Source organism: Asterias rubens, chromosome 18, assembly GCF_902459465.1.
Source record: "Asterias rubens chromosome 18, eAstRub1.3, whole genome shotgun sequence".
Taxonomy (NCBI): Eukaryota; Metazoa; Echinodermata; class Asteroidea; order Forcipulatida; family Asteriidae; genus Asterias; species Asterias rubens.
In genome coordinates this window covers 9,140,028-9,166,660 of record NC_047079.1, presented here as the reverse complement: position 1 = coordinate 9,166,660, position 26,633 = coordinate 9,140,028, and the positions used below count along the sequence as shown (strand labels likewise).

At 40.7% G+C, this 26,633-nt stretch overlaps 1 protein-coding gene and 25 non-coding genes across 29 annotated transcripts in view; 25 read left to right on the top strand and 1 right to left on the bottom strand.

The window, feature by feature from the left end:
- The window catches only part of LOC117302765 (probable cation-transporting ATPase 13A3), a 59,903-nt gene extending 36,974 nt beyond the window's left edge, over positions 1 to 22,929 (bottom strand). For 2 of the 4 annotated variants that reach the window (XM_033786786.1, XM_033786787.1), the window contains exons 1-5: positions 22,424 to 22,929; positions 5,038 to 5,095; positions 2,475 to 2,642; positions 1,842 to 1,900; positions 1,081 to 1,153 (exon numbers count right to left, since the gene is read on the bottom strand). In XM_033786786.1, the coding sequence (XP_033642677.1) occupies positions 1,081 to 1,153; positions 1,842 to 1,900; positions 2,475 to 2,642; positions 5,038 to 5,095; positions 22,424 to 22,545 (480 nt within the window). In that variant the 5' untranslated portion in view covers positions 22,546 to 22,929. Of the gene's footprint in view, positions 1 to 1,080; positions 1,154 to 1,841; positions 1,901 to 2,474; positions 2,643 to 5,037; positions 5,096 to 8,066; positions 8,150 to 12,738; positions 13,498 to 22,423 lie in introns of those variants that run through there. The other 2 variants (XM_033786789.1, XM_033786788.1) reach the window with 2 other exon arrangements.
- On the top strand, positions 15,785 to 15,857 carry Trnak-cuu. Its single transcript has one exon. It is a non-coding gene; the product is annotated as a tRNA-Lys (tRNA).
- Positions 15,948 to 16,020, top strand: Trnak-cuu. The gene has a single exon. It is a non-coding gene; the product is annotated as a tRNA-Lys (tRNA).
- Trnak-cuu lies at positions 16,110 to 16,182 on the top strand. Its single transcript has one exon. It is a non-coding gene; the product is annotated as a tRNA-Lys (tRNA).
- On the top strand, positions 16,260 to 16,332 carry Trnak-cuu. Its single transcript has one exon. It is a non-coding gene; the product is annotated as a tRNA-Lys (tRNA).
- Positions 16,419 to 16,491, top strand: Trnak-cuu. Its single transcript has one exon. It is a non-coding gene; the product is annotated as a tRNA-Lys (tRNA).
- Trnak-cuu lies at positions 16,581 to 16,653 on the top strand. Its single transcript has one exon. It is a non-coding gene; the product is annotated as a tRNA-Lys (tRNA).
- Positions 16,731 to 16,803, top strand: Trnak-cuu. The gene has a single exon. It is a non-coding gene; the product is annotated as a tRNA-Lys (tRNA).
- Trnak-cuu lies at positions 16,893 to 16,965 on the top strand. Its single transcript has one exon. It is a non-coding gene; the product is annotated as a tRNA-Lys (tRNA).
- On the top strand, positions 17,043 to 17,115 carry Trnak-cuu. The gene has a single exon. It is a non-coding gene; the product is annotated as a tRNA-Lys (tRNA).
- Positions 17,193 to 17,265, top strand: Trnak-cuu. Its single transcript has one exon. It is a non-coding gene; the product is annotated as a tRNA-Lys (tRNA).
- Positions 17,343 to 17,415, top strand: Trnak-cuu. The gene has a single exon. It is a non-coding gene; the product is annotated as a tRNA-Lys (tRNA).
- On the top strand, positions 17,505 to 17,577 carry Trnak-cuu. The gene has a single exon. It is a non-coding gene; the product is annotated as a tRNA-Lys (tRNA).
- On the top strand, positions 17,667 to 17,739 carry Trnak-cuu. Its single transcript has one exon. It is a non-coding gene; the product is annotated as a tRNA-Lys (tRNA).
- Positions 17,829 to 17,901, top strand: Trnak-cuu. The gene has a single exon. It is a non-coding gene; the product is annotated as a tRNA-Lys (tRNA).
- On the top strand, positions 17,979 to 18,051 carry Trnak-cuu. Its single transcript has one exon. It is a non-coding gene; the product is annotated as a tRNA-Lys (tRNA).
- Trnak-cuu lies at positions 18,141 to 18,213 on the top strand. Its single transcript has one exon. It is a non-coding gene; the product is annotated as a tRNA-Lys (tRNA).
- On the top strand, positions 18,291 to 18,363 carry Trnak-cuu. Its single transcript has one exon. It is a non-coding gene; the product is annotated as a tRNA-Lys (tRNA).
- On the top strand, positions 18,453 to 18,525 carry Trnak-cuu. The gene has a single exon. It is a non-coding gene; the product is annotated as a tRNA-Lys (tRNA).
- Trnak-cuu lies at positions 18,603 to 18,675 on the top strand. Its single transcript has one exon. It is a non-coding gene; the product is annotated as a tRNA-Lys (tRNA).
- On the top strand, positions 18,753 to 18,825 carry Trnak-cuu. The gene has a single exon. It is a non-coding gene; the product is annotated as a tRNA-Lys (tRNA).
- On the top strand, positions 18,915 to 18,987 carry Trnak-cuu. The gene has a single exon. It is a non-coding gene; the product is annotated as a tRNA-Lys (tRNA).
- On the top strand, positions 21,657 to 21,729 carry Trnak-cuu. The gene has a single exon. It is a non-coding gene; the product is annotated as a tRNA-Lys (tRNA).
- On the top strand, positions 21,818 to 21,890 carry Trnak-cuu. The gene has a single exon. It is a non-coding gene; the product is annotated as a tRNA-Lys (tRNA).
- A 930-nt stretch (positions 22,930 to 23,859) lies between the features above and the next one.
- On the top strand, positions 23,860 to 23,932 carry Trnak-cuu. The gene has a single exon. It is a non-coding gene; the product is annotated as a tRNA-Lys (tRNA).
- A 245-nt stretch (positions 23,933 to 24,177) lies between these two features.
- Positions 24,178 to 24,250, top strand: Trnak-cuu. The gene has a single exon. It is a non-coding gene; the product is annotated as a tRNA-Lys (tRNA).
- The last annotated feature ends 2,383 nt before the right edge of the window (positions 24,251 to 26,633 follow it).

The following is a 26,633-nucleotide window of genomic DNA, read 5'->3' as shown; positions in this document are numbered from 1 at the left end:
ACGTAGGTTCAGTGCACACACGCTCGCTTACGCGCACACATACTGTACTGTACATGTACAGTCATGTACATGTCCACCGGACGGTTTTTGCATAGCCCCGGACACGATTGCATATGCAAAACTGTCCGGAGCGGACAGTATGGCATGGCGGACACAGTTGCATCTGACACCGGCACAGGTTGGGGGAGTTTTCTGATGTAAGACGATGGGACTGAAAGTAAAAGGACTCTCACGGGATTGGGACTTGAGTCAAGTCTAACCCATCCTCTGCTGATCAGAAATACCAGAGCTTCAGTCTGGTATTCTTATCACGTCCACGACAAGCCACATATTACTACAGTACTATTCATGTGTGTCCAATGCTTACTCGTGTACTTTGTAAACTATACAATTATTTGTTTTTCAAATCCCCGGGTATATTTGATAAACTCCATTATCATAATCAAATCGAGCTGTGTACATATGGAATATCAATATGTGTAGATTTCAAAATGTCACAGGCAAACAACAAACACTCTGTGGAAATTATGACTTTACTTCCGTTCATGCAGTTATAGATCAACAAAAGTGCACTCATTATTTTGACTTGTGTGCAAGGTGGGAATGTCATCTTGAAAGATTCGCTCTAAGCACCGTGTGAAAAGTTCTCTAAATGAAGACCACAATAATAGAGCATACCGATCGAAACGTCGGGTCTTTAAACAACCTGTTTGCCACAATGATAACAAACTTGTCTTCTGAATAGATAATAACCTTGCTACTCACAGCTGTAAAAGGAAAACTGAATACTACAGACGGTTAAGAATCAAGCCACTGAGGCAACTGAACGTGAAAAACAAATGCTTTGAACGTCTCAACCACCATATAACAAGATATGTTTCTTGACATCCTGACCCACAAGCAAATTAATAGTCAATTTATTTTGAACAACACCATAAAACCATACCGATATTTGGAACTATTTGTTGGTGCATAAACAAGATCACTCTCCACCCAAAAGCCAAAGGACTGAAGTAGTTAACATTTTAAAGACATCAAGCAAACACGAATTAGAAATGTGGAAAAGCACTTTGCCTATACCTCATGGCTCTGGTCACCGTTTGTCTTGTTTGCATTGTCACATTTCGTTTCCTCAACTTTCTTCCTTTTCTCTCTGTGAGGCAGAACAAAAAATGATCATATATTTCGAGACATGGAGTTCAAATATAAAGAACAATGAAATTGGTATTTATCTATTTTATATTTCAATAACGGAGTCCGAACACCTCACACTCTTAAAATTAATGCCAATAAAAACTTCCTTTGTTAGCCTTAAACAGTGTAACAGCAATTCGAGAATAATTTCACTTTGAAGTAATGGATGAAATATCTCAAATGTTAGACCCCCAAATTAGAATCTGAGAAGCGATACTGTCAGTAACGTTTCTCAGAGTGTGTGTTTTTCGCGGATTATTCTTCCTGTGCGGACATAACCGCTCTGGCAACCTCGCTACCATGGGTAGCGCGCCGTATCACGCTAGCTCTGCGTACGTCTCTAACCCCTTGGAGGGAAATTCAAGTGCGTGTCTTTGATTGGCCATCATTTACGCACAAATATACAATTGAGCAACGCATGCTGGGAAAAATGGCGCGGCGAGATCGATCACCCCTGGGAACGAGGTTGCCTCATCGGTGATATATACAAAGTAAAAATAAATAAAAATTGACCCCTGTTTGAAATTAAATTTTCACAGGATATTCTTATTAAGTAAACATCTGTTTTTATATATAGGATGAAGGTAATCAACTGGATCAAAAAACTAAAGGTGAATTTTCCCTTTAACACCAATGTCTGGACTTACTTTGGTAATGCGTCCTTTGAAACCTGTACACGAACCAGGAACCACTGTTTGTACATATCCTGTTAATTAATTGGAAATAAAATATTTCATATCTGTGCTGTCGAGAGAAAAGGGTTAAGAAGGAATCTCTTGATATTTCCCCTGCCAATAACAGTGTAAGTTGACTAATAAAATACGGGCAATCCGTCCATATTACGGTGTATTTTGGCTGATAAACTTGATCTTGTAAGCATAGTAAGATTTTGCTTCAAACAATTTGCTTGTTATGGGTAACCTTTGGAAGGTGGGTCTAGGACAAGTTTATTTAAAGTAATCCGACTCTCGTTACCCGGTCCTAATATCATCAAGCCTGTCAGTACAAAAACCTGCTGGCGCATAACAGGCTTGCTTTATACCAGAAAACAGGTTACCAGCCAAAATTACATAATATTGGTGACTGGTGCCCCACTTAATATTTGCTTAGCAAAGAAATTTGTCAAGCAGTATTTTCTGCTTAAACCTGTATGGACTGTGGCCCTAGATAAGTGGATAGTTCTATGGCCGCTCAGGAAGTTCAATACTGTGAACTGGGTGAGAAATTATGCAAATCGTTAATAAGCAAACTTTCCACCAATCACGAGACCTTTCACTTACTTTTAGGAGCACTGTGTCCGCCTGGTCCAATCGTGTCTGCCGATACATGAACTTTGCTTTCCAGTTGGGCTTCCAGTACAATGCTGCGATGAAGATACCCAAAGTGAAGAAGCCCAAGATGTAACACAAAATGGTCCTGGGAATATTTCGTTTGAGGCCATAGCATTCCTGCGTGGTTAAGAAAGCAACAAAAGATAACTATACTATACATCGCGGAGTCAAATTAAGTTTCGAGCCTGCTTGTCAAAGTACTTGGCACGTTTATTTTTCAGTCAGACAGAATTTTGAGTAATGTGGTCAAATTTTACTCAGGAAACCTTAAATTAGGCCGAGTCCGAATAAGCGGCTTCTTTCGGTTATGGCTACGGCTGTAACACCACGTTAATATGCTCTGAAACGCAGGCTGCCCTTAGTAACATACTTTGCCACGGTCGCAGCTGCGTCCGTGTACCCGCCAAATCAAACACGGACGCCAATTCAACCACGGCCTCCAATTCGGCCTCAATCTGGCAGTTTAGCCCTTAACCGAAGAAGCTAATAGGAGATTAACTTATTCCTTTAAAGACCAGCTTGCGAGGAAAACGACTACAGGTGATGTTTGCTGAATTTCACATTTCAAATGTTTTCAGTCGACAAGGAAATTAAGTTCACATGAGAGCATAACATGAACGAAAAAAAATGAGTATAAATCTATCTTTAACAATCAAAATCAACAAATAAATGTTTAACTTGGTAGATGAAGGTTTTTTCTGCAAAATTGCTTTGAATACCACTCTTGATCCATAACCCCCGTTTACCAGGAGCTCCAAAATATGCTAAAGCAATTTAATGAAATCATGCAACTAAGTCACACTTATGATCTTATAGCCCCTGAGTATAGGCGAAATGTATTGTAGGTTTTGTCCGATATGCCAGCGTGTTTCTATGGGCCTCCTGTGCCAAAACGTGATTCTGATGAGTTGAGCGGCCCTTGATTTTATGACCAGTAAGATTGAATAATAATAAATCAATAATATGACTATAATAACCAATGTGTATACTTTGTTCAGTGAAAGCCGCGGGCGTTAGTTTCTACGCGGACCTTCAATTCACAGTTCTTTGCACTTTTGAGGAAAATTCTTCGTGATTCAGATTTAGTTAATTACTCCCAAAGGGAAACCAACGTAACTGCGGGTAGGGTCATTTTAACGACGTCACACCCCACGTAATGTTCAATGTGACACGAAGTTAATGGGGTTGCAACACCAGGCCGAAGCAATCCCTCATCATTCTCATTCAACCTCGGGTGCATTTTGCTGGGTATTCAGAAAGAAGAAAAGAGTCGAGAAAAAACCTCAATGATCAGTAATTACCACCCAGGGCCCATTTTCATAGAGCTGCTTAAGCACAAAAAGCACAACAAAAGCATGCTTACCAGAATAAGGTTACCAGCCAAGCTACGATGTCACGTGCACAATATGTGACTGGTATCCTGCTCATTGCTGCTAAGCAGAACATTATTAAGCAATATTTTCTGCTTAAGCAACTCTACGAAATTGGGCCCAGCTGTTCTGCGTACCACGGAAGTCGGATTAATTAACTTTAAAATCACTTCAACAATGATGTTGTTGCAGATTTTTTTTTTTGTGTGATTTAAAAACTGAGCTGGTCATTACAACTTTACAACATGTGATCATGGGTTATGAAAAGCTCCAGGCAGTGTGATTTAAAAATTGAGCTGGTCATTACAACGTTACAACATGTGATCGTGGGTTATGAAAAGCTCCAGGCTAATTAAATCTGAAAGTCGGAACAAGTCAGTCTCCTGGAAATAAAGGAATGCAGATGGCTTATTGTGCACCTAGTGTTCCGTTGACTATTATATGGGCGTGGCTTCATCCACATGAAGGGGGTGAAATTAAACGACCACCTGCCCGAAGAAGGGTTGAGGGTAACTGAATTTATGGGAGAAAATACCATAGCGTTTTATTTCATATCCAAAGCTCTTCCTTTTTAAACTAGTTTTTCCCCTACCTCCATGGTTTTAAAGAGGTTTTCCCGTCCAATTTCAACAAAAGATCCATTAACTTTAACAATCTGCTCGTTGAATTTCGTTTTTAAATGAATGCTCCGTTGAACCAGTATGCCAGATTAAAGGGGTAACTCAATTTTAACGATTTTGCATTCAACGGGAAAATGTTATCGTTCAAAACCATTGGATCGCGAAGACCGAGAGGCTGATGGTCAGCCATCACTTCGGTGTGTTATAAAGCCCGGTCCATACTTCCTGCGAACACAGTTCAACTGTTGCAAATTATTCGTTGTGATTTGTGACGTCAGAATTCGTATCGCATTCACATGATGCATGAGCCGGGCCTTAAGTTGTAGAAATTCAACTGAAAAAAAAAAAAAAACACCGGTGAAAATATGATTGTTTGAAAGCATGTTTTGTGTGACTCGTTCCTCCCAGTGTTTAGCTTGGCAGGTAGAACAGCCTAAAACGCCCGGTTGCCTGTGAGACAACAACTTGGAAAACAAGCTAATAGACCACGGTGGCAGCGTTTCGTTTCAAATTTAAACTCACCACTTCGTCTTCACCACCCTCGTTGAGTATCGTCCGTTCTGGAAGTGGAGAATGCATCCTGAAAAACGAAGAGGACAAAATGAGTCGATTAATTTGTTTCAAGTTATTTCATCACATTATTCATTTAAACCGCCCTCTATAGGGTCAGGTTGACAGAGTCCAGTGGTCGATTTCACAAAGAGTTAGGACTCATCTTATCCGAGTTAGGACGAGTTATCGTCCTAACTTAAGATTAAGGTCTGCAGTGGAGGGTTGGGACTCGTCCTTAGTCATAAGATTAGTCTTAAGTTAGGAAGAGTTTCGTGAAATCGACGGCAGGTCATACTGATCCAGATATGGGTTTACTTGACCGTTTGTTGGTGTCTACTTCAGTTTGTCTACGTCCATGTTAGGTACATCGGTTGTACAATGGTTGTATATGTTCGTCTGTAGGTTACGGAGCAAAAGAATATCCCTTAAACAGCTACCTGAGCGGAATGTTTTCAACAGAAATTGTATTTTTACTTGTTTATATTGCACTTGTTCACCATTTTGTCATTGCTGCTTATTATTGAATTATGTGTTTTTAAAAACTAGTACGTTCTTAATTTCTATTTAATTGTACTTTATTGTATGAATGACAGCAGCTTTGAAATACATTGGAGCAACCAGGGCCCAATTTCATGGCTCTGCTTACCGTAAGCACAGAATCGGCGCTTACGGAAGCAGGGAATTCTGTGCTTACGGCAAGCGTATCTCACGGGTTAGCGGCGAATTTGGGCTTCTGCGCGTGCGTACTTCACGTTACTATAGGCATTCTACGCTAACAAGGCTAGCGCAGAAATTCGGCACTTGCACGTAAGCGGAGAATCGCGATCGTAAGCGCAGAATTCGGCGGTAAGCAGAGCCATGAAATTGGGCCCAGCACTCAACTTCAATTGTGAAATTCAAACAACTCCTCAAAAGATATAAAACTGTGAAAAAGGTGGAAGAAACAGAACGAAGGGGGGGGGGGGGTGAGAAAAACATCATAGCACTGGTCAACAATGGTCCGATGTAAACTGACAACTTGGCTATAGGATGACATCCCATGAGTAGAAAAACGGTTTACGTATAGGGAACTATACTCTAGTTTACATGTAGGTTCTGGGTGATTTGTCAGCATGACGTCATTACGATGGTCACTAATCACCTTGTTTGATGTCAAAACAATAACTTATATAGGCGAAATATTGACCCCTCATGACCTCTGTCCTTAATACTCGCGGGAGTCAAACAGCGTGACGTCACCACCTCTGGGTGAAACAACATAACCTTTCAACGTAGCCCTATCCTATTGATTGCACACATAATTGCACACATAAAACTTAATAAGTCATTTGCCAGGTTGATTGTGAAAACATACACAATACAAGATTTATTTCATATTCACTACATTTATGGGGACCGATAACACAACAGGAAAGGGAACACAAAAGGTCTTCATAGGGGGCCATCTATAAGATGAGGTGCTCCACAAGTATTTTTGTGTAAAAGGTGTATGCATGGGGGTTCTTCACTACAGTAACAAAGGTAAGCAGGGTGTCTCCACAGGGAAGCAAGAAAACATATTGTGTGTATGGATTTCACATTATGTATTATTTCTTTAAAAATGTGAATGAGTGTAAGCCTATGGGTTGTACATGTGTATTATTTGGTCATGCTTGGCCGATCCGGCCTCGCACGCAGAGTGAACTTGAGTCACACCAAGATTCAGGAGTTGAAAATAAACACGTAATAATTCTACTATACAGAACATTGCTGTGAAGCAAATGTCAGGGCAAGGTCTGTCAGTGCCTGCAAAACAGAACCTAATAAAGAACGCATTTAAGCATCTCATGTACAACCATAGAGCAAGGGTACAACCAGCCCACGTGAAGTCAAAGAAATCAAAAGAACTTGGGTGATCAGAATAGCTGATATATATATCAACGCCGAGTCCGAAAATATTCTCTGCTGTAGTCAAATGTAAAGAAAGACAAGTTCTCAAAGAGAACATACACACAACAAGTAAACATGTATATACATGGTGTTACAGCAAACCAAATATACATTGATACCTCGCTATAACGTATCAAATCCAACATTCAGGGCCGATACCTCAAGGAGGCAACGAAGGCGATTGCCTCCACGCCCCCTGGTTATTGCCTTGGTGCCCTTGAAATGCTCCAGTAGAAATTTACAATTTCCTTTACCAATGAACAAATGCCTTGGTGTCCTTGCCCTTTCGAAGCATATAACTTGCTATAGAGATAGGATTTACAGTTTCTATTTGCCGCCACGTACCGTTTCCGCTGAATGCCTTACACCAAACCCATCCGATACCATCCATTGTACTGCCAGCCTTCCACATTATTCCAGGTAAAGTTTGTTTTTTATGGCAATGTGTTATTACTGCACATACCCCCACTTTTATAGGGGCTCCTCCCCTATTTCTCTTCCACATGGTTGGATACATGAAGTTCATTACGTTGCTGCCCTGTGTAGTTTTATATGAGGAATTGTTGGAACCCTGGTGGTCGTTTGTAAGTGGAAAAGCATGCCCTGATCAGTCGTATATGATACATCACTAACATTAATAATGTCAGTGCAGGCATCAACAGACGCCATTGACATATAATAACCTAAATGCCAATCTCATATAATTGACCTAGGGTGCTTTGAACCACCCAAGCACTTTCGTGTTAACTGTAAAAACACATTTCTTCTCCGAGATTCAATTAAGCTTGCAGTAGCCCTATATCATAAACACAAATCTGTTTACTCCAATACACCTCTGAGAACAGATATGACATGTTAGAGAAATCAATGCAAGTCTTCCCAGTTTGTTAAAAGAGCAAAATCTTACCCCATCACCGAAGACTGGACATCCGAAAACCTGGTAAAATACCCACGACCAGGCTTAAATTTGAGTCAAATCGGTTACAAATCTACGTATGCAAATGATAACAAACACATGAAATCAAGTCTTCCCAGGATCGATACACGTTGTTAAGACAGCTTAATCTTACCCCATCATTCGATGTCAACATCCGAAAACCTTGTAAAGTATCCAGGAGCAAAGAAATGCACAGGTTTAGATTTGAGTAAAAACCGCTACAAATCTACGTATGCAAATGGTAACCACACCACATGAGCTCATCCTTAGCTAACATGTACTTAACTTAAACCATTAGTTTAAACATGGGACCAGACTAAACTACAAACAGTTTATTGAGCTATTATTAGTTTTTCGCTATCTGCAGTCAAAGTTCGGCCAAATCAAGGACTCGTGGAGCCGTGTATACAATGCTATGTTGTTCCTAGTGCAATCAGGCACAGCATTAGCCTTGCGTAGCTTCATTCATCCACAGGTAACCTTACAAAAACATACCGTGGTTATCTTTTACCACCCCCAACCCCAACCCCATCCCAATGCGGCATTTAAAGTCTCTTTTTTTAAAGAGATGGCACATCGTTCTTCCTATATGGTTTGGTAAAGGGGTCATGCACAATAAGTTACAGCGGTATCATTCGCTCTCTATAGAGCACTTATGATAGAGCTAGCTGTGTTAATCTCATAGAGATAAAGTAAGGAAGGTATTTTTAAACAAACTACTTCAGTAGAGGTATTTTGTCAACAGCTCTCCATTACTCGCTACACTCTAAAAACACCCGGGTCAGAATTGACCCAGATTTGGGTACCAGGGGGCCAGACCAATTTCTAGGTCAGTTTGACCCGGAATCCGTGTTAATATTATGTCCCGGTATTCGAGTCAAAATCCCCGCTTTTAACCAAATCTCTGTTCACAATAACACGGATTCCGGGTCAAACAGACCTAGAAATGGGTCTTGCCCCCCTGCCCCCTGGGACCCAAATCCGTGTCAATTCTGACCCGGAAGTTTTTAGAGTGTACCAAGTAAGTTTTTATGCTTACAGTTATTTTGAGTAATTACCAACAGAGTCAAGTGCCTTTAAAATAACGCATAATATCCACAAAGTGGTCTGTGGCCACCCAGCACATGCAGAGCAATGTTACGCATTCCAAGGACGCTCCAGCGTTTATTGGAAAAACTGTCATCTCGGAGAAAACGGTTTTTTATTGGAATCAATTACACAACGAGATGAGATTATTTGGGGCAGGATAAATTCAGCTGTCTTCTTTTGTGTAGTGACGCCCTTGGAATTCTGCGGTAGCGAAGATGCAATTAAAATTCTGAGGAGTTTTGTTTCTTGTGGGTATGAAAAGTAAAGTCAACGGGAGAGATGGGCCGGCGGGAGGAGAGCGAGGAGGTTTTGCTTGAGGTGTTCGAAGCATCGACTGGTTGGTCGAAGGACAATGTACCAAACTAGAAATGAACAAGATTTTTGTTACAGAGGATATAGTGGGGGTGATTTCTAGTATGTCTTCAGCAACATCTTCTTCAATAGATTGGAGTTTGCTGTTGTGTGAAACCGATTGAATGTTGCGATGTTTGTCTATTGCTAAGGAACGGACGATTGTGGCCAGACTTTTTTTTTTTAACACGAGGGTTCAAGAAATAAATATTTTGCTATCTTTACGAAGATAATATCACCTTTGAAGTTATAGATGGAAATATTTTTACTAGTTTTATTGATTATCCGTGGTACATTGTTTGAAATATAATATTATTCATGCAGGAGTCGTGAACTTGACGCTTGAGTTTTCTCGTAAACCTCGGTGATATCTAAAACAAAAAACGTCCACCCTTCGAAACGCCGTTTTCAGGTTCGTTGTATTGTTTAGGCCCATATCTACATTCATATAGGCCCTATAGGATTAATACAATCAAACGTTTAAAAAAACAAAACAAAGATATAAATGACGTTCCCTTTAAATATAAATTTACTATCACTGACATATCATATTACACTGGTATCGTAAAAACCCGTCCGGGAGTCCACAAAATGTGCTAGCAAACTGCCCCCAGTAAAAAGAAAATCGGCTTTCCAAAACGGAATGTAATACACAAAAATCCGTAACCTAAACTGTTGTTCTGTGTTTTGTGGAAGATTGGGGGGGGGGACTTGCCCCTTGCGCTGCCCTGGGGCAAAATCGACTGATATTATAGGTTTTGAAAACTTTTTGGGGGACTGGATTCTTTTGAACGAAACTGATAAACAAAAATGCTAATATATTTTGACAGACAGAAGGGGTATACTGCCCCACCCTTGCCATCGGCGTCACGAACCATAACTACGCCACTGGTGGCAGGCTATATCATTGCTGAAAAACTTGCAAGTTGGTTGTTTTGTGTGTTTATTGCAAACCATAGCCCAGCTGCATATAATTGCTTCAACAGACAATTTTGCTTAACAATTTTGTGCTCAGCAAACGAAGAGAGCAGGATATCAGAAGTGATGCACGTGATATGGATGTTTGGCTGGTAACCTTTCTTGTGTATCCATAGTTTTGTTGTGTTTATGGCTACTTGTTGTGCTTAAGCAGTGCTATGAAATTGGGCTTCGATTTTGTGAATAAATAAATCTTCTCTTTCAGACACCAATTTATCTTCAAGTAAACAAGAAATGACAAAACTTGCATAGAGTACGGGAGATTGTAAAATATTTAGAATATTTCACATACATGGAGAACGAAAATTCCGTATCCCGGGAAATGTTCCAGTTTATTCATCAGGATATGAAATAATTGGTTTATTTTCGGGGAACTTTCTAAAGAATCGGAAAACGTTGGCTCTTACAATTAATAATTATAATGCGATACACCCCTGAAGTATACCAGCCCGAAGGGAATATTCTTATACCATAAGCAGTGATTGACATGTACCTTCCTTCGAACATTAACAAAGTATTTCAACTGTTTGAACTGAGAAAACAAAATAACAAAAGTTGCAAAATGTCGCCATGTACATCCATTATTTACAGCAGATAATAGTTTGACACAAGGTTGAACCCTTTTTGTGTCGAGCGACTTTCTGAAACTTCTGAGTGATTTTTTTTCATAATAGTGACACCTAAACACCCCCAAGTTCTGGGTAATTTATTATGAAATATTATTCTCGTTTCAATTTTTATACGAGTTGCAGAACGGGGTCAAGTTTGTTGTTATACTTCGTCATGTCATTGTTCACATTGTTATCATATGGGAAAATAAACGACTATGGGATTTGTTGTGTGGTCATTGTTATTGCAGACAGTATAAGTTCATGGCTGGGTTACGGTCCTCGCTCTATGTATTCATGGTAAACTTGACTTTCTGCATTCTAGCGTGGAAAATCCAACGAAATCATTTAATAAACTCTCAAAATGAGCGATCCGTGTAAACAAGGTTAACAGTGGATGTCTGATAACACAGAATAGTAGAATACGGAGAAAATGTGGGTTCGAAAGTTGGCGTCATCTGCTCAGGCAAGTCTACGGTCAGTAGTGCAATTTGTATGGACTTCATAAAATTGCTTTTCCATAATTATTTTGGCGCTCATTGTAAATGCAGTTTATGGTTTTTTTTATGTGTCTTATATATACGAGCCCCACAATGGAGATCAGGTCGCGTCAGTGGTAACTTTCACCTCTGTGGACCTCGGTTCAAATCCAACCTCAGACCAGAGCCTTGCATGTGGATTGGGTTTTGAACATTTTCTAAGTAAAATATTTATTTGTTGAAGTTTGATTTGTTTTCTTCAAGTTTATACGCGTTTTCATTCAATGACTTTTTGATCATTGTACGAGTATGACATTTTGAACTAAAGACCCTGTACACAGAGCCGACGACATGCCTTTCATCCAGTGTCGGTTTACAGACAATATTGGTAACTACTCGAACTAATTATGAACATATAACCTCACTTGGTAATGAGTAACAGGGAGAGGTTGATAGTATAAAACATTGTGAGAAACGGCTCCCACTGAAGTGATGTAGTTTTCGAGAGAGAAGTAATTTTCCATGAATTTGATTTCGATACCTCAGATTTAGAATTTGAGGTCTCGAAATCAAGCATCTGAAAGAACACAACTTTGTGTGACAAGGTTTTTTTCTTTCTTTCATTATTATCTCACAACTTCAAAGACCGATTGAGCTCAAATTTGCACAGGTTTGTTACTTTATGCACATGTTGAGATACAGCAAGTGAGAAGACTGGTCTTCGACAATTACCAATAGTGTCAAGTGTCTTTAAGAGGAGCTTACCACGCCCCTTATACCGCCCACCTGTAGATTAAAGAAGAAGTCCGGAACTTAGAGTTTGTGAGTCAAACTCAAATGTTTTCAGAGAGGGCAACTCGGCACTAACAATAATTGCTAAGTACAGAGAAGCATTGTGGCATAATGAAGTACCAGCTCAAATGATGTGCAATTTTTGTTAAAAAATAACTGCACGTACCAACACCCGTATGACTATGAAACAAATGTTGTTCTGGGATGGGGTGGGTGCCCATCCATTATTATGCCGACTACACTAAAGCAAATATTTGTTAAACTGATTAAAATCTCTCTCTGTCAGTGCATCCCAGTGGTATGGCTCTGTTGATGTTATTTATTTACAGGAACATGTACAATGTACAGTATAACAAAGAAACTTGCCAAGGTAGGCAGTTCGTCCTCTGCCTGCTAGCTTTCTCAATCTCAATCCTACTAGTTGTCCCTCATATGGCTCTTCAAACAGTGCCTTTGCATTTAGAGAGTAACAGAAGAAAATATTGAAATAACATTATAAAAATCCTACCTGGCTATTTGAGATGACAAATTTTCCGATTTATTTGTTTCCTATCTGCAACGTCTGAAGCAGCACGAGCAGAACGGATTATTCTTGACAACCACAGACTAAGTTCTGGCTAGAAAGTTCAAAAGATGGACTCGAACATTACTCGGGGATGTCCGTGTTCAGAAGAGTCTCCCAACCCCCAAATCTGGAGACTTGCGATCCCGAATACCAGGTACCTGAGTTCTCTCAAGTTCACGAGGTCATTCCTCAAACTTCGTGCTAGCTCTACGAGCTTGAAACCAGGGCCAATCTTCACTTCAAAAAGCCTGGGCAAGTGCTGGTTGTAAACCGCAACTCAAAGGTTAGCACACACGGTTCAGGGGAAAACGAAAAATATCCAAGTCAAATTAATGTTGCGTTGATTGGCCACAGCGAGTCGAGTGAATGAAACCACTGTACATAAAGCTTGTCCTGAACATCCACTAGAACTCTCCTGATAACCAAAAGTCCAACTCGTTCGTTCTCAGTCCACACGAACTGTCAACGCGCTGACTTTTTGGGGGGTTATGCCGAGGTCCCGTTGTCAACCGTCTCCACCGCGCGTCACATCTCCAACTGGACGGGATGAACGCTTCGTCGACACGGCCTGAGGCAGTTGAAGAGGCGCGGTGCAACCGTGCGCCCCAAAAGGAGAAAACAGCAGAAATAAGACTGTGTTGTGTATCAAGCTCGGAGCTCACTCCGTGGTACGATGAATGAAACCGGCTCAGCAATGATACAAAACCACCCCCGCTGGTGAAATTCCTGGTACTGCACTAAATACTGACTTTCTACCAGTTACGCAGTCGTTTGTAATCAAAGCCATAGGAGATTCACACGCACTGACTAATAAGAGATCTTTCCGAATATTCCATTCTCGTCGTAGGGGTGAATATACTCATCATCCAATTTATGCGACTCCAGAAGTGAAATTAGTTTTACCATAAAGCCATATGTTTTTCCCATAGGGTGAAGATATAGAATACCTAAACAGATGATAAATCAAACCTGGATAAACCCACGGTAGCAAACTGAGACGAAGTACAGTCTAAAGTGGGAATTATGGCTGTTTAAATATGAACAGCCACTTTTAATCTATTTAATAAACACCACTCACTAATATTCAGCAATCCCGTATTTTGTTTGTGCATTTTAGAGATAGTCGCTTGCACAAACGACCCTCGTTCCCTTTACTTGTTTTCTGTCTCGACCCCCTCCCGACCCCACCCAACCCTATCGCCTACTCAAAGTTAATCTTGGTGATTACACGAAAGGTCTAGGTGAGCTGAGGTCAGGGTTGTGATTAGGTATAATGTACTGTCAGGGTTATGATTTAGGGTAACTTTTTCACATTATCCTAGCTCTCGAGGGAGGCAGCGACTTAACGACACATTTGTGTTTGATTTCAGTGATTGATTTATTGATTTGATTGATGATTGGTTTTTAAAGCCTGTTACATTTTAAGGGGGAGGTTTAGAAAAAAAACAATATGCACATTCGAGTCAGTTATTAGACAACGGAAACCTGCCAACTTCTCTTAGTTTTCAATACGACACCATGCATTTTACAGAAAACCAAGTCCTGGCAATCTACATTATGAAGGAAATAAAGCATCCACAGTTCAATTTCAACAGCGTAATTTGTAAAGCAGGATAAATAGGAAACGAAAACAATTTTTCGGACTTAGATGAGAGGAAAATCCCAATGAGGAAAACCCACGGACTCAGGTACGAACTGAAAATCCAATCCCAAGACTCCGATCTGTGGATGGATTCGAACCGGAGTACACATAATGTGAAAGGCACCACTGAGGCGACCGGACCCCATGGTATGCTCCTATACAAGACACAGCTATACAAAATGTCCGCCGTGCTACCAAATAATTTGTATAAAGGTTTCCTCGGCTGTAAACATTGCCCTTTCTGATTGTCGATTACGCCAAAATGATGACATCACTGCTCGTCAGAGTTTGTTGGAGAATTTATGTTTGGCATATATACCTTGACCAAGAAAAGTGTAGAATCGCTTTATTCAAATAATAAAATTGCAGTCGGTTTTTTCCACACTGAAACAATCCAATGGTATTCACAAATGGGTAAACACCTGCAATCGGGAACCTCCAAATCCCCCTCTTTTATGCTTAAGTTTTTTGGCTCACATTGGTTTTGACAATTTCCAACTGGGGACGTTTCCCCAACCGGGAACCCTATTGTCATATCTTGTTATGTCCCCGGTTTGATAGTCTACACCCACAGACACCATCACCATACAGTGGATATCGGCTTAGGATATTTTACCAATTATGGCCGGACTAGCCACCTACTTAAAAAACAAAAAAGATACGTAACAAACCATGTACTCTCCCGGAGGGATATCAAGTACGACTGAGAGTTGCGAGGATATTAAGGCAGTGATTGGGGAGGGTTGAACGGCAGGTGGTATCCACCATGAGACAGGAAATTCACTTATTGATGAGTCCGGGAGATAACAGCATGGAGAGCTGAAGATGACATGCCTGCATCTGTAGCGACTCACGGGGGGAATCTCAACCCCCTCTCCCCCTCAAAACCACAACCTCCCGCCGGCGGGATAGACACACACTCACACGAGGAGATTCATTTCCTGGGCTTCGATCGAAGCTCCTTTGCTATATATCCTATCATCTCAACATCTTAAGTCTTGGGAGTCAAAATCAAGAGGAAATAACAGTAGGATGTGAGGATATATGTACCTTATTATTTGATCTCTTTTAACTTTACATAACATTGACAGAAATTATTTACTCCGTATCTGTGATTATAATGACTGTGTAGTCAAATTGTCGATACTTTATCGAGAGTTTCGATGGAAAATTTATTTTTTACAATTCTTTTTGTAAGTCTAAGTTAATTGAGATAATTATAGTTCACATGGCAACGCCCAGAATATTGTGGGTTTTTTGTTAACTAAATTTTCGTTTTGATTTTATTCGTCCGATGAATTAAATCGTAACACAAATACTATTCCCCGATTCACTGATTGAGAACTAGCCTGGTTAGCTCAGTCGGTAGAGCATGGGACTCTTAATCCCAGGGTCGTGGGTTCGAGCCCCACATCGGGCGATTTGTTATTTATTTTGTTTAATTGAAACAACTTTTGTTATTCTTTTGAATGACAAATTATGAAACAGTCAATCAAAGACTCTTTCGTCAGCCTGGTTAGCTCAGTCGGTAGAGCATGGGACTCTTAATCCCAGGGTCGTGGGTTCGAGCCCCACATCGGGCGATTTGTTCTTATTTTGTTTAATTGAAACAACTTTTGTTATTCTTTTGAATGACAAATTATGAAACAGTCAATCAATGACTCTTTCGTCAGCCTGGTTAGCTCAGTCGGTAGAGTATGGGACCCTTAATCCCAGGGTCGTGGGTTCGAGCCCCACATCGGGCGATTTGTTCTTATTTTGTTTAGTTGAAACAACTTTTGTTGACAAACTATGAAACAGTCAATCAAAGACCATTTCGTCTGCCTGGTTAGCTCAGTCGGTAGAGCATGGGACTCTTAATCCCAGGGTCGTGGGTTCGAGCCCCACATCGGGCGATTTGTTTAGTTTTGGTCGCATCTGAACACTCATCAAAAGCATAGTTAGACAAATTATGTAACAGTCAATAAAATACCTTTCGTCAGCCTGGTTAGCTCAGTCGGTAGAGCATGGGACTCTTAATCCCAGGGTCGTGGGTTCGAGCCCCACATCGGGCGATTTATTTATATTTTGTTTAATTGAAACAACTTTTGTAATTCTTTTGAATGACAAGTTATGAAACAGTCAATCAAAGACTCTTTCGTCAGCCTGGTTAGCTCAGTCGGTAGAGCATGGGACTCTTAATCCCAGGGTCGTGGGTTCGAGCCCCACATCGGGCGATTTGTTTATATTTTGTTTAGTTGAAACAACTTTTGTTGACAAACTTTGAAACAGTCAATCAAAGACCATTTCGTCAGCCTGGTTAGCTCAGTCGGTAGAGCATGGGACTCTTAATCCCAGGGTCGTGGGTTCGAGCCCCACATCGGGCGATTTATTTATATTTTGTTTAATTGAAACAACTTTTGTAATTCTTTTGAATGACAAGTTATGAAACAGTCAATCAAAGTTTCTTTCGTCAGCCTGGTTAGCTCAGTCGGTAGAGCATGGGACTCTTAATCCCAGGGTCGTGGGTTCGAGCCCCACATCGGGCGATTTGTTTATATTTTGTTTAATTGAAACAACTTTTGTTGACAAACTATGAAACAGTCAATCAAATACCATTTCGTCTGCCTGGTTAGCTCAGTCGGTAGAGCATGGGACTCTTAATCCCAGGGTCGTGGGTTCGAGCCCCACATCGGGCGATTTGTTTATATTTTGTTTAGTTGAAACAACTTTTGTTGACAAATTATGAAACAGTCAATCAAAGACTCTTTCGTCAGCCTGGTTAGCTCAGTCGGTAGAGCATGGGACTCTTAATCCCAGGGTCGTGGGTTCGAGCCCCACATCGGGCGATTTGTTTATATTTTGTTTAGTTGAAACGACTTTTGTTGACAAACTATGAAACAGTCAATCAAAGACTCTTTCGTCAGCCTGGTTAGCTCAGTCGGTAGAGCATGGGACTCTTAATCCCAGGGTCGTGGGTTCGAGCCCCACATCGGGCGATTTATTTATATTTTGTTTAATTGAAACAACTTTTGTAATTCTTTTGAATGACAAGTTATGAAACAGTCAATCAAAGTTTCTTTCGTCAGCCTGGTTAGCTCAGTCGGTAGAGCATGGGACTCTTAATCCCAGGGTCGTGGGTTCGAGCCCCACATCGGGCGATTTATTTATATTTTGTTTAATTGAAACAACTTTTGTAATTCTTTTGAATGACAAGTTATGAAACAGTCAATCAAAGTTTCTTTCGTCAGCCTGGTTAGCTCAGTCGGTAGAGCATGGGACTCTTAATCCCAGGGTCGTGGGTTCGAGCCCCACATCGGGCGATTTATTTATATTTTGTTTAATTGAAACAACTTTTGTAATTCTTTTGAATGACAAGTTATGAAACAGTCAATCAAAGTTTCTTTCGTCAGCCTGGTTAGCTCAGTCGGTAGAGCATGGGACTCTTAATCCCAGGGTCGTGGGTTCGAGCCCCACATCGGGCGATTTATTTATATTTTGTTTAGTTGAAACGACTTTTGTTGACAAATAATGAAACAGTCAATCAAAGACTCTTTCGTCTGCCTGGTTAGCTCAGTCGGTAGAGCATGGGACTCTTAATCCCAGGGTCGTGGGTTCGAGCCCCACATCGGGCGATTTGTTTATATTTTGTTTAATTGAAACAACTTTTGTAATTCTTTTGAATGACAAATTATGAAACAGTCAATCAAAGATTCTTTCGTCAGCCTGGTTAGCTCAGTCGGTAGAGCATGGGACTCTTAATCCCAGGGTCGTGGGTTCGAGCCCCACATCGGGCGATTTGTTCAATTTATGTTTAATTCAAACAACTTTTGTTGACAAATTATGAAACAGTCAATCAAAGACTCTTTCGGCAGCCTGGTTAGCTCAGTCGGTAGAGCATGGGACTCTTAATCCCAGGGTCGTGGGTTCGAGCCCCACATCGGGCGATTTATTTATATTTTGTTTAATTGAAACAACTTTTGTAATTCTTTTGAATGACAAATTATGAAACAGTCAATCAAAGATTCTTTCGTCAGCCTGGTTAGCTCAGTCGGTAGAGCATGGGACTCTTAATCCCAGGGTTGTGGGTTCGAGCCCCACATCGGGCGATTTATTTATATTTTGTTTAGTTGAAACAACTTTTGTTGACAAATTATGAAACAAATAATCACAGACCATTTCGTCAGCCTGGTTAGCTCAGTCGGTAGAGCATGGGACTCTTAATCCCAGGGTCGTGGGTTCGAGCCCCACATCGGGCGATTAATTTATATTTTGTTTAGTTGAAACAACTTTTGTTGACAAATTATGAAACAGTCAATCAAAGAGTATTTCGTCTGCCTGGTTAGCTCAGTCGGTAGAGCATGGGACTCTTAATCCCAGGGTCGTCGGTTCGAGCCCCACATCGGGCGATTTGTTTTTACTTTGTTTAATTGAAACAACTTTTGTTATTCTTTTGAATGACAAATTATGAAACAGTCAATCAAAGACCATTTCGTCAGCCTGGTTAGCTCAGTCGGTAGAGCATGGGACTCTTAATCCCAGGGTCGTGGGTTCGAGCCCCACATCGGGCGACATGATTGTTGTTGTGTTTTTTCCTTATTATTTTGAACAACTGGGTTTTTTTCTGTGTTTTTTGTTGTTGGGGGGGGGGTTATGAAAAGTTATGAAACAGTCAATCAAAGACTCTTTCGGCAGCCTTGTTTGCTCATTCGGTAGAGCATGGTTCGAGCCCACATTGGGCGAGTATTACTTCTTTTCTTTTACTTGGATTTTTGATTATAAATTCGCTTTTGAGAGGCCTTCAAAAAAGCTCAGCCATCAGGGGCATGTAGCGAGGCTTTTTCGACGATAGATGGCAGCAGACTATTCATGTAGGCTCACTTTGATATTAACCGACAAAGGTGCAGATCAATTTCATTATTGTATAGTTCAGGCTTGAGCGCGTTATTTGAATGGGCATAAAGAAAACGAGCTAGAGTGCGTGGAACAAGGGTATCGTCTCTTTGTGAAAATAAAATGACATAAACATATTGATAACAGTCAAGTAAAACAACCAGGAGAGAAGAACTAACAGCAGAGTCGCATTTCACACCAAGTCAGATTGCCTGATCGATGGAAATAATGACATAATTATGCCGAAATTCTGATTTGACCAGTGAAGCATCTTGCCTGCCAGGAATGATCCGTCTGTACAACAAGGTCACTCTTTTGAGATTTATACAAGTAACAGTTGAACAATAAGTTTATAACTCATTGTTCAACTTGGTAACAAGTAATTGGGAGAGGCTGATAGTATAAAACATTGTGAGAAACGGCTCCCTTTAAAGTGACATAGTAGAAAGGAGTAATTTTCCACGAATTTGGTTTCGAGACCTCAGGTTTAGAATTTGAGGTCTCGAAAACAAGCATCTGAAAGCACACAATTTCATGTGACAAGGATGTTTTTTCTTTCATTGTTATCTCGAAACTTCGACGACCAATTGAGCTCAAATTTTCACAGGTTTGTTATTTTGTGCAAATGTTAAGATACCCAAGGTGAGGAGACTGGTCTTTGACAATTACCAATACTTGGACACGTCCAGTGTCTTTAACGTAGCAGAGAACTCGGGAATTTGCGCCCTGCAGTAAAGTTGCAATGAACGAAGAAACAGTTCACAAAGTCACCATCATCACTCTTTGGGTTCAAGCTGGGTTGTTTAAACAACTGCTTTTCTCGTTTTACCCCGCGGGTACATCTGAAGTCACAAGATCCCTCGAGTTTTCATCTTGTCTTCCCACTAGGTTTGTAAGGATACAAAGTGACCTGCCCTGTGACCTTATCAATTGAACTTAAAGTGCGATGGTTGAGATACAGAAAGCCTACCGAGAGCCCCTCTTTGAATTGTTTCTCTTCTCTTTGATGCAGACTGGGACTGGGGAAACATTCCTCCACAGGTCAAAATACTGGTATTTTCTCATTCATTATCGTTTTGCTGATTTTGGCAGACTGCCATCACCATTAAGAAGTACGGTTTAAGTTTCTACTTAGTTGTATCAATGGTTGCTATAGAATACGTCTCTAAAATGGGTTTATGTGTGTTGACTTGAAGACAACCTAACTACAAGCCCCCCCCCCCCCCAATCAACAAACAAACACTTTCCACAAAACTAGCATACCGTGCTGCAAAAAAACCCCGAAAGGTCCACAGTATTTACGTTACATGATGAGCGATTATTATTAAGCATTTAGGTACGCTATTCATGGTAAAACCATATCACAGCGTTTACAAAGAGCAATAAATTAAACATTATACAAACAAACAACAATAGAAAAAAAAATGACGTTATAGTGAGAATCTTTGTGAAAGGCACCGCAGAAGGATATTCAAAATGAGTGTCTTTTAGCGTTTAAATTCTGTTTAAATCTCTCATCATCATGTAAACTAATTTTCCGTATTGACAAAAACTGAATTTCAGCAAAGATCACTTAATGTCGGTTTTGTTAAAGCTGGTCTTTAATAGTTGTTAAATTATAAGAACGACAAAACAGATTTAGGGAAAGTAAGGAGATTTCAACGCCGTTATCAAAAACTATCTTTGTGTTGATTTTGTTAGCAGATCGCGTTTACACCCCACATGTGGTCATGGCATTTTTGACGCGTTGTTTGTTGAATATAGAGCTCACATTGTGTATTTTATACGCCGTCGGTCATGCTTTTTTCTCCATTATAGGTGGGAGATGGATTGGTTCAAATGATGCGTATAAATGGCATGTGGTGAAATAATTCATATCAAAATGAGACAGAGATAATGAATTTTACATATGTGATAGTTTTTCCCAGCCAGGTTCACGAACTAAAAACATTGAATGTTGTAAACAGCGTTCAAATTCAAACATTTTCCATTGAAATCAACTCAAACTAGGGTTTCTTTTCGGCTACGCATTCACTTTCTTTTTCGTGCACACTTGATTTCGTTTTTCACATTCAGATTCGTTTCTGTCATTCTATTTCAGTTGGGCATTCAAGACTACACTTAAACCATTCTTAGGTTGAATTTCTGCTATACACATGAAAGTATGGTTGACCAGCTGTTGTTGCCGGCTTTTACGTTACGAAATTGATGAAAATACCGACTCAATGGAGAATTCATTTTCAATTGAATTCGAATCAGGCGATTTTACTATTTTGGTTTAATTTGAACAATCATCAAAAATGTGCTTAGCAAAATTATGAAAGAGTCAATCAAAGACCCTACGTCAGCCTGGTTAGCTCAGTCGGTAGAGCATGGGACTCTTAATCCCAGGGTCGTGGGTTCGAGCCCCACATCGGGCGACTTGTTTAGTTTTTGGACCAATTTGAACACTCATCCAAAACAAAAATAGACCAATTTTGTAACAGTCAATCACAGACCATTTCGTCAGCCTGGTTAGCTCAGTCGGTAGAGCATGGGACTCTTAATCCCAGGGTCGTGGGTTCGAGCCCCACATCGGGCGAATTGTTTTCTTTACAGATAAATTGAATCCAATTAAAATGTAGACATGTTTTATGTCAGGTATTTTTTGTTAACTTCGTACTTTTCTTTATACATGCACGTGTCCAAATGCACTTACGAATTTACAGTATCTGTACCTGCCACAGGTAGATACAAATAAACTCCATCCAAGTTGGATACAACTTTTTGTAAATGCAACACTGTGCCGAAACCAGACCAGACCAGACCACCCCACACGTCGTGAATGACTGTCCTCTCATGAATTGTCCTGATGGTAGCATCAAAGACATCCCCCGCAATATTCAACCCTTCCCTGACTTTGCTGCCTACTCTCGATCTACAACTTTAGACTGTGCACACCACGCAAAACGAAGAACAAGTCGAACGAAGACACAAACAATTTGCCGAAATCGGACAAACCATACTTTGGAGTATTATTAGGGCTAGTAATGGCCCTATACAGGACTCTTCCTCTGTGCTGTACACAATGGTAAACACGAAAGTAAGACCACCTGGGGTAGGCCTAATACATACCTTTTATCTTCATTTTCTTTCGTTTCCTTGGTGATGTCGTAATCTCGGCATCCGGAATCAGGCTCAGGAGGAAGATTCAATTCCGCACCAAGGTTTACCTGACTCAGTTTTGCTCTAGGCATGACAGAACCGATGGACTACTTTAAGTTTACTTTGTCACTCGAATAGTACTGAAGTTCAAAACGGACTCTGCAAAGAAGTCCTCTACGTACTGAGGTTCCTAATCCTGCGAGGTGGATTTTCAGTCCATGACCATGTCTGGCTAGAAGCATATGTGTGAACGTAGTCTAGTTATCTCTGAAGACATGCACATCTATAGCATTCATCACCCCAGCAGTCGGAGCCTAATTGTTTAGAGTTAGGTGAAGTCACCACCAGGGTAAAAACCTCCAGGTAAACTTCCATGCGCTTCATGTGGCGATAGGTGAATGTCTATAGGGCACAATCACACCCCGTCCCGAACTGCATTTCTGCCCATGGGATTACTACGACAGGACCATACGGTTTCCAACTATATTACCAACGCACTGAATACCACTCCACAAGCAGAGCTAGTTACAGAGGCGTCGTGAACCTGAAATCTACAGTCAACAATGTCCGACAAAAGCAGCCATCGATAAACCTTACATTGTGTTTTTTTTAATATTAAATCGAAGGTGTGAACTTTGATTGGCCTTTCCGCACACCAAAATACCAAAATAAACAAACCTGAGTCCAACACAGAAACTGACTCGACAATAGATCTTCGACTTTTTTCTCGAAAGGTAACAATTGAAAGTGTATTTTTATAACGAGTTGGTTATGCCACCGAGACACGAAGAAAATCAAACAGTCCTCTTATGTTCATGAAGAGCCCCTGACGGTGTTTTCGCTGCGGACAGGAACGGCTCCCGCCTTCAGTCCCCCTGCAGTCACGCAAACACAGTAGTTAAAAAGGAGTACAAGTTTCGTGCACTGTGGAGAAAAGTTGTTACCTTCCGCGTGAGTGGGTTATTTTGGCACTCGTGTCTAGTTTCGTTTTAGTGTACTCCATGATTTCTTTCTTCTCATTCAGATTCGTTTCAGTCACCCTTATATCTGGTTGAATCACCAAAGTTCGGACACCCTCTGAAAGAACCAACTGTCGTATCATCTCTTAATATAGGTTTTCCAGGTAATTTTCAATAAATAATTACGTTTCATACACGCGTTAAAATTCACGCATGGGCCCGGCCCTAATTCATTAGACTAAAAATAATGGTTTCGTTTTAATAGCAACCTGCATACATTCAATTTTATTTGCTGCACAACATTTCATTCTTCTCGTTCAGATTCGTTTCAGTCACCCTTTTTCATTCACAGATATTAAGTTTTTTTCACAGCTATTCAGTTGAATTCCAACAGTTAGACCTTATACAAAATTAATATGAACAAGTTCATCATCGACTTTTTTGTCAGCCTGGTTAGCTCAGTCGGTAGAGCATGGGACTCTTAATCCTAGGGTCGTGGGTTCGAGCCCCTCATCGGGTGATTTGTTTATTTTTGGCTAGTTTGAACACTCATCCAAAACATTAGACAAATTATGAAACAGTCAATCAAAGACTGTTTCGTCAGCCTGGTTAGCTCAGTCGGTAGAGCATGTGGGACTCTTAATCCCAGGGTCGTGGGTTAAATCGCCCACATCGGGCGATTTGTTTATTTTTGGTCGCATCTGAACACTCATCAAAAGCATAGTTAGACAAATTATGTAACAGTCAATAAAATACCTTTCGTCAGCCTGGTTAGCTCAGTCGGTATAGCATGGGACTCTTAATCCCAGGGTCGTGGGTTCGAGCCCCACATCGGACGATTCGTTCATTTTTGGTCTAATTTGAGTATTATTAACCGTATTTTTAACGAACCAATCCGTGTCCTTCTATCGACACACTGGGCACACCCCCGCCCCCACCCACCCGATCTACAGAAACAACCTCTAACCAACCACTCCCATCCCCACTCTTGAATTCCTCCGGGACCAGTTGCCCAAATGGCTTGATTTTCTTTCCACCGTTGATACATTGACATTAACAGTTCTGTTTTTCAATTATTGTTTTATTGAAACAAATAACAAAGAAGCCGTTCAACGTAGAGTGCTACTCAAGGTCAACAATGTTCATCATCAGGCAAGGGGGTCGGAGTGAAGTTCAAGCTCGTCACTCAGCAACTCTGCACAGAAGCAGTGTGTTATTGTTGGAGATAAACGCCGTGACACCATAGATTAAAGCATGAACCGACACCCCCCCCCCCCCCCCCCCCCCCACCCCCCAACCACCTCCACACACAGCAATAAGGACATTGATTTGTCTACTAAAGGGAAGGTAAGTTTGAAACCGTTGTGTTGTTTTAACTATGTACATTACATTACATTACAAAACAACTACCCTGTAAACATTTGTAAAAGATGGCGTTTCTTTAAGTTTAGATAACGCCGAAAATCCGGCGGTAATTTTTGTCACGCAGGAATCCGTAATTTGGAGGAATACACAATCTGAGAGAACTGCTGACACTATCGACTCTCAAATTCATGCAGACACCACCAAGATGGTGCAATGAAATGTTAACAGGTTGGTTTCCTTTTATATAGGCTACACATTTCTATAATAGGGTTGAACCAATTAAGTGATCTAAGTATTCCACGGAAGGACACACAATACTTGCTGATTTCCTCAATAAGGAACTTTCCAAATGATCTGTTTCTCTTTACATTGGTGTCACCCGCCCTCCCCAGCCATTACAACGACCGTAGGGCAGGCCTAGTTAATCAAACGATCCGTATCCAAGCCCGCAGCGGTGAATGTATAAACATTAGAATAGAATCAACAAAAATGCCATGTGTAATGTGATCATTTTCCTGGACTCCGGGAAAAGATTCCAAACCCCCCTTCATCATAACATCCCTAGGCCGACGAATTCCACCAATTCTCGGTAGGACATGTAGCTCCAGAGACGGGTCGCGAAGAGGCAAAGTATTCGGGTCTGTAAATAAAAAGCTAAGGAACCTTGTGAGCCCATACCCCCCCCCCCCCCCCCCTCTTCCCGAAAGACTTCGAGGCCATTAACCTCACCAGTTTCACTTTATGTTTTGTATTATATTTGTTTTGTATACCACAAAGTGTTGGTAAGCAGTTTTTACTTCAGAACAACTTCATTATGATACCATCAATGTTGCTCGTACATGTCAATGTAGGCATATAAAGATCGTTCGTTCACTCCTTAGTAAAGTTACAGATTGCCTGCCTACGCAAGACTATGGATGCGGAGCTGTGGTTCTTATGCTGAAACACTCCCAACCCAACATAGTACATTTTGCAACTATTATTCTTCAACAAAGACCTAGTCACAATTATTATGTTTTCTACAAATTAATTTCTGATAGTTAAATAATGATAAAGCCTAAAGATACCTGTCTATCTCGAGGGATTTCAAAGTTTCATTTCAGACACTGTCCTAAAAAAACGTCAACATTTCGTAGGCCTAAAAAGTTACAAGTGTACTTATCGTCGAACCCACATTATCTGACATTGTTACAGAAGCCATATACAAAAATTGCAAGTTATTACTTTATCATAGTTGTGGGTCCTTTCTTTATAGAGGTATGGGACGTACCATCGAGCCTAGATCTTCCGGCGCGTCTCGAAACGATCCGATTCAATCACATCTTCCCTTTCGCAAATCGAACAATAGGGGGCGCTATTCCTAAAACCTGTTTCAACAAAAATAATACTATCGTGACACTTTGCGACTCCCGACCCTCGAAAGACACCACAATTGAAGATTAATGCTGTGTGTTTTGTGGGTAGGGGATGTTTGGGGTGGGGGGGGGGGGGTCTATGGTAAAGTGGATGGCTTTGGTTGAAAAGCAGCGATCGTCAACCTAATTTAAATGGGAATTTTGTTATTAGAACCGAAATGGAATCTATTTACAACTCTACTGGTTATTTTACGTCAATCAATGTCCTTGAATTTAAAAAAGAAGTTCGCAAACTTAAGTACGTGTGTTGACAAATTACAAGCACACCACAATAAATTTATACAGTCTGGTATAGTCATTGAATTTTCCTCCATGGTTGGACTATAGTGCGGGTGAGTTGCTCAAAGTACTGGTGTGAATGAGTTGAGTTACGAGCTGGTTTGTATACGGCTTGACTCGAATTTGAATGTAGAACCTTACAATTACATAGTCACAGAGAAG